We start from the raw sequence: 7,337 nt of genomic DNA, 5'->3' as shown, positions 1-7,337 counted from the left end.
ATCCTGTAATAGTTTTTATGATGAGTTGCACAAGTTGTGGCTTCTTAGAGTTCCTTATTGCTACTTGGTTACAATGAAAAATCGTCCCCTTTGGTCAAATCAGAAGCTTGAGAATGTCTTTTCGGTTTAGTTATTGACATATGAATGGTTCCGTTATTTGGTGAAAAAGAAAGATCGACCTTGGACAATAGGTTGTAGCCTATCTCGTTGGAATCGAGTTCTCTCAGCTAGGGAGAAATGATGAAGAATTAGAAGGGATATTATAATTAGTTTCCAGATTTAAATGCTTATTTTAGGAAATGTAATTATAGTCTGATTTATTACCTTTTTGTAGTATTTTCTCACTTTAATATAGGTCTCTTGAAACCCTATATAAAGGGATCTTATGCTATGTAATTGGTAACCTTTGAACCTTCTTCCCTCTTTTCCCCCTCATTTCTCTTCTTCTCTCCCCTTTCCCCTTCTACTACAATTGTCTCATTGCATCCTACATCAGAAATACTTGTACTGCCTTGTAGAAAATTTCTTCAATTCTGTGGTCCTTTAACTTCAAGCCGTACTTTTTTGAGTTAGTTGTCTTGAATCTCTTGATGCAGTGGTTCATTGAAGACTTGTATCAATAGATATGCTATATTGGATAGCAATGGCAATGCACGTGATTTCTAATGTTGCTTAATACTATTTACAAAACGTGTACTAAAATTTGTTCTTTCCATTACCATGCAAAGTCAGATATATAGAATGAGATAAGCTAGCTAATGCATAATCATGTATGCTATAGTCAAGTCAGCAGATGGTAGGTTTGTGTCCTTCTGAAGTGATCTTATGTAACAATCTTTCCCTTATCGAGGCTTAAGTATAATACCAAGTTATAAGTCGAAGTTTTAATCAATTTTTACATCCAATTGTGACTTGGCTGAAATTTTGTCATTACCGTTCATTGATCTTTCTAAATTGTTTGATGAAATCTTGGATGATGATAATACTTGGGAGCAGATCTTTGTAGCAAGACAAGCTGTCACGATTGAATTATAGAATAGAGTGGATCGCTGACTTATTCGCAACGGGCTGTGGCCATTTGAGCAAGCACTTGTATAGTTATCCCATCATCCAAGTATGGGAATAGGACATCAAGCCTCTCTCTGCCAATTTCAACCTTTAGTCCGTTACTAACCTATCTTTTTGAGTCCTTTTTTGCCTTTCTTTCCTACAGTAGTGTATCAAAACAGATTCCTTATTTACCTATCGAATTCTTTAGTGAGTCTAATAATCGTAGTCTTTGTTTATGTCCCGAGTTGGAACAAATTACTCTAATGCATCTCGCCCACGGATTAGGTGACATTTTTCACAAATTTTACGAATAGAAGCTTTTATTTTCATGTTTGTCATTCCTTCTGCACCTTGGTTGCATTGCCATTTTTTTAATGCAACTCTTATGACATGTTAGATAAAAAAGATTGCATAACAATGTACACGAAAAAAGGTAAAATATTGTTCCATGTTCATTGTAAGATATGAGTATTATGTGCCAACCATGCCCTTGGCAATTCTTTCATTCTCAGCCCAACTGCTTTTGCCCTTTTTTATATAAGAATCCTGCTATTGGAAATTTCTGAATTATATCTTGGTACCTGGCTTTCTTAAGATTAATTTAGCCCAACGTGCTAAAAATAATCCGTGGGGTAAAATAAGTCGCCAAGAAATTTCAGAGAAGGGAACACTTCGCCTCTAACCTCAAAACCAGGAAACCAACAAATTTTCACAACTGTTCACTGTTGTATAATTTCAACCAAATGGGAAAAATAAAAGTAGACACAAATGTTCTCAAAACTCTACACTTCATAACAAAAAAACAACCACGTAAGTCTGAACGTTGAGATGAAAATCTACTAAAAAAGAATGAAGCAAATTATCAATTACAACGAGCACAGGTGCAAATTTTGATCAACGAGATGTCTCTGAGATATGCATTTCCTCTCTTCTTGGGAGACCCACTGGCCATGACCAAATGGTAACTGGGGGAGAGAAAAAGGTGTATGATAAAATTCAAGTCGAAAGACTCCAAGGATGGTAGAATACACGTGGCCCTGGATTTGTGCATCAAACTGCACCAAACTCCAAACGAATTAGTCAAGTTCCTGCAAACTTACATGATGGATCCAGCTTCATGGTCATATAACCTTGTGGACATCGGATTTAAAAATCATATTTCGTTCTTCCACTCTTTAAGATAAGACATAACATATCTGAGATGTCAGAAGAAGAGGAGGAATGCAAGAAATTCCAAGACTCGAGCATAAGTCGTTTTCGTGACCCCTTGAAATGAACCACCTGTGTCCAGAAATTGAGCCAGACTTCAGATTCAAAGATGCATTCAAGAAAACCTTCATAAAATAAATGAATATCAACTAAAAAATTTTATATAACTCGTACTACAACCTAAGCTATTTCTCAAGAATCAAGTTCCTTGTAGTGTAGTGCGGGGGTTGCAGGCAGCGGGGTGGGGGTGGGTCAGTGAGGAAGATGAGTGAAATTCATTTTTAAAATTTTAAGTTTTTGTTTATTTCCTTCTACTTTTATTTATTTTAATTAAAAGCAAGTCTTGTCAAATGTATTAAGATATGTGTACATAGCTGAGCTTCACAGGGGTCTTACCAACCGCTCACTGTAGGGGCTGGTCCCACATAAATAAATAAATAAATTATGCCGGGGCCCGCAAGTGTGAGGGTCTGGCAGGGCCCTGTACGGGTAGCAGCGCTCTTGTCAAATAACAGGCTTTTAAGAGTTAAATGGATAGAATCCATCATTGTGCACTAATGATGCTACAAAAATGATAACTTCCCCCCGGGGGGGGGGGGGGTTCCAACAAAAATAGGGTGGGGATGAAATAGCAACACAACTTTCCCAGAAATAAATAAATCTCAAGTAAGAAATACTGGAAAACTGGTCCTCGAAGCATCTCCTATCAGGAAGAATTCAAAAACGATTTAATTTATAAATAGATAGAAATGAGTGAATAAATGGATACTACTTGTGGGATCATTAGAATGTTCGGTTGAAAATGAAGTTTTAACCAAATGACATATAAATTTTGACAAACGGAGGTTTGGCCATATGTCAAGTTTATATGTTACAACCAAACTCATTTCTTACCTTCACATCCAGGGGCATCCCGTGAAATTGACCTGCTCCCTCTGGCGGTGTCCAATTGTAACTAGAACATGGTAAGAAAAGCACCGAGGCACCGCCAATTTCATCTATAAAAGCCTCTCTTCTAGCGAACCTTCTTACATCAAAGGAAGGTTGAGATTTTACAACCCAGAAAAGAGCTAATTGATCTCCAAGCATTCGAGAAGCTTTCATGAATTTGGAACTGTAAACTTTCAATACTTCCTGTAAGAAAGCCTTTGCCCTGCGCACAAGAAGTACATGCTTCAGAAAGAGAAATGAGGAAAGAGGTGTGCACATGAAATTGTAACAGGTGATTCAAAGAGAAGATAAAATTTATTTATATAAATTATGAACGTTGCATCATGATAGATCAGCCAAAGCCTAAAAATGCAAGCAATTTTTTTATATATCTTCAAGCACCTAATCCTAGGTGTTCATTCTAATATTAACTCAAAAAAAGAGGATGCCTTCATAAAGGCACAATTTCTGCCACTTTTTATCCACCAGGCATTTCATGGATCCTTGTCCAGCATACATCTTAGACGTGAATGCAAAACCGTCTTTCATCATAGAAAATTGAAATTTAATCAAAAAATTAATGCACCTCAGAATTCCTTCGGCTGTGCCCCTCACTGCAATAAAGCCTGAATTCAGAGGTTGCTCTTTGTTGTTTCGGAAGGTGAGAGCCAGATCAAAATTAGAATAGTCTGCAAATATTTGTCCCAGGTCATTTACTACAGCAATATCTGAGTCAGTGAAAATGTAATGATGGACTTGCCCCTGCATCTGACTCTGTTTCTCAAGCCTTATCTCTAGAAAGGCCTGCAGAAACAATGAATCAATTGTAAAACCAGAGTGTAATATTCTAAGTGGAAGTAAAGTAGAAAGTCCTTCTGTGTCTACAGATCGAGCTTTAGATAAATTAATCTGCCATCAATTTTTCTATAAAATGGTCCTAACACAAAACTAGAATGTTAACAATCACCTCAAATTACATAATAAGAACTAGAGTGCAAGGTTAAGAGCTCAACATTGGGCTCTTGAAGTAGAGTTCCCAAGTTCAAGTACCACAAATCTCTGAGTAAAGTCAAACTTAAATTTCAGTTTGTGCCCCCCACTAAACTCCTATCATAATGGCCAAAATTAAGCAGATACATAGAAAAATTGTTTTCATCGATAACCATATTGGATTGCAAAGTGCTAGGTTAGAAACTCATTGGCAACTTCAGAATTTACAAAAAGAAAAGAAAAAGGTGTTCACGGTTGCCAGCCAAAATGATGGATATATCGGACGCTTCTCAGAGAATATAATGAGTCACTTCCCCCCTCTCCCCATAACAATCTGAACAAAATGTTCAAATTATGCTGTACATCACTATTCATATATATATAAACGTTTGTATAACAAGGGTTGGATTCACAGTCTCCAGAAAATCTGCTGTGAAGCTCAAATAAAATAGTAGTTGCTTTGATCAATCATTCCATCATATATAGAAAAAATATTGGCTTTTAATGTCCCATAAACTTTAAAACATAATCTGCTGCGAAGATCAGGGAGAACAGCTAATGACACAACAGGGTGTGTCACTTTCCAACAGTGCATCGCGCACTTACAATGTAAGACCTGATTCTTTGGAGCATCAACTTGTCCCTCGAATATTCACCTTGTATTGGATGTATGGTAACCTTATCTCTGTGCAATGGAAGCTCAGAGGCTGGATCCGTTAGTATGATAACATCACTCTGCGGCATAGTAACCTGCGTGTATTGATTTGGCATATAACTATAGTAGTTGTAAATGGAAATTAACTAAATGCCAGAAGCAAGAATAACATTGCCTGTGAAAATATATTTCAACAGAATTTAGGTCCCTTGCTATGATTTCTTTTGCAGCAGAGCTAGCGATGTTACAGAGTCAAAAATTATCAATCAATGATATAGTCTAAAAAATGGTAAACCTAACTTTTAATAATATTTTATGGTATATGTTACCCTTACATCATGAGCAAAGTATGTCATTTAAGTGCATTGAGAAGCTGTGCCAGTTGAGTAAGTCATCTAATTATGCAAGTCAGCTCAACACAGAACAAGATCAACTTTTCTCAAGACCTGACCTAAAAGCAATATAATTATTTACAAACAATTTTTTTTTTCATGAATAAAAAAATTTAAATTGTTATTGATGAAAATTTTCTTCATAAGGTGTTTCCAAATTTTCCAGCCCAGACAGTGATAAGGGGAAAGAGATATATCAGTTCTTGCCTCCTGTATGCATCCAGACTGTATTTCAGTATTTGACTATTTGTCAAAACCAGATATACATTAGCGGTAAACTTTGGAGTTAAATTTTTATTTTGGCTTTTTGACATTTGCTGCAAATTTATAAATATTCAATATACAATTCAGAACTCAAGAGTAGGGATTAAACCCTGTAATTATGCATGAAGTAGGTCCTTCATGAATACAAAGATTGAATGTCTTAGATCCTAAACACCACGGCCTGATAGAACCAGTATATAAGATAAACTATAGCAAGTTCTTTGTATTGTTATGTTGTAACATATAGCATGCCTTTACATACATGTCCAGATATATTATAGCAATCGACATTTAAGTTGAATCATTAAACATATTCTAAACAATTTATCCTTCAACTCTAGTTCTTTGAACGTATTACTTGGATATACCTGGATGAAATTTATAAATACATCCAAAATAGCCATTGACCTCTCAATTTTGTTGTATGAAGTGTCCCCAATAGTGACCAAATCAACTGGTCTGCCATTGATGCGCCTGTCAACCGTAGAGTTGTAGGTCGTAAAAACAGTGACAAACACGACAACATCTTCAGAACGAGAATCATTAGGGAATGTTCTAACGGATGTCTTATTAAGAGCCTTGGTGCCTGCAGCACATGTGCGAATAAACAAGCAATCAACAATGAGATCCCCTACATGCCGGCGCAAAATATAGAAAAAATCTAAATCCTTATCAAAGAGGAAAGAAGATGTACAAAACCTTGACACTGTAGGCGATCAGGCACGCCTTCACCAGAAGCGGGTCCAAGAACTAGATGATCAAATTTCTTTGGCTTCTCTTTGTGTTGATATTGTGCACTTGAGTGTTGCTGCAATTTCAAAACTGACAAGAAGCAAACAAGTCATTTCTTGAGTTTTATCGTCGTTAAAAGATTAACAAAGATTTAATAAAGTCAAATGCTAATGACTACCCATTTTTATTAATTTCTGTGAGTCCACTTTTTATGTAAATTAACATTGAATGGTAATTGATAATTAACAGATGCAATTTTCCATAGGACTTACAGTAAACAATTTGCCCAGGAAATCATATTACCTGGGAGCATATAAGCAAAAAAGAAGATGACAGGTAGGCATAAAAAGAATCTCTTCCATCCACCACATGCTTTCTTGTTTAACATACTTATCCCTCTATCAAAAACCCAGACTCCAACTTGCAAGGCACCAAAAATGCATTTCAATATAATAAAAAATGCATAGCAATGGGATCAAGCAGAACCGAAGGCTTCCCTGAAATTTCCACAAAACACGGTGAAGGTGGGTTTGTCGTTGGTGAGTTTTTAGCCCATCAATTTGGGATTTCAAACATCGATTTGCATTTGGAATTTTTTCGCAGAACGTGATAACGATTTGGGCTTTGGTTGAGTGAGATTGGAGAATGGTGAATCCAGCCTGCAATGCTTTTTGTATTTGTTTTGCTGATATTCTGTCGGTATTGAATTCTAAAACCTAAAAATTTAGGTTCATAATTATCGATGGCTGTGGAGTTCCAGTGGTGGTGCCCGGATAGCCGGGGTCGATTGGGGGGCTCATGGGAGATCATAGAATTATTTCATTTTCTATTTATTGTTTTTTCTCCTCTTTTATTATTTGAATAATGCTATGCAGCCCATCAGAGTTACAATTTATGTGACGTTAATATGATATTAAAATGATACATGGAATTACATAAGTCATTTAATTTCAATTTTAATTCAATTTGTTATCTACCGTCACCTAAATTGAGATTGTAAATCTAGGGTGGCTCAATAACATTACTCTTATTATTTAGCTAGTTTGAAATTAAATTTTCATTAGATTTGATAAATATTGATGTAATATGTATGTCACACATGAAACCCAATATAT

General features: G+C 35.9%; 1 protein-coding gene across 1 annotated transcript; it reads right to left on the bottom strand.

Annotated features, from left to right (window-relative positions):
- Window positions 1-1,729: 1,729 nt before the first annotated feature.
- On the bottom strand, window positions 1,730-7,041 carry LOC111402313. The gene is made up of 7 exons (XM_023030536.1): window positions 6,526-7,041; window positions 6,190-6,312; window positions 5,859-6,076; window positions 4,786-4,929; window positions 3,776-3,993; window positions 3,154-3,412; window positions 1,730-2,331 (listed from the first exon to the last, which is right to left on the bottom strand). Exons 1-7 carry the CDS (start codon window positions 6,608-6,610, stop codon window positions 2,197-2,199), a joined length of 1,182 nt encoding a protein of 393 aa, XP_022886304.1. The 5' UTR covers window positions 6,611-7,041; the 3' UTR covers window positions 1,730-2,196.
- Window positions 7,042-7,337: the final 296 nt, after the last annotated feature.

Source organism: Olea europaea, chromosome 1, assembly GCF_002742605.1.
Source record: "Olea europaea var. sylvestris chromosome 1, O_europaea_v1, whole genome shotgun sequence".
In the NCBI taxonomy this organism is placed as follows: domain Eukaryota; kingdom Viridiplantae; phylum Streptophyta; class Magnoliopsida; order Lamiales; family Oleaceae; genus Olea; species Olea europaea.
Note: the sequence above shows the minus strand (reverse complement) of the source record. Positions and strands in the feature narration are given on the sequence as shown.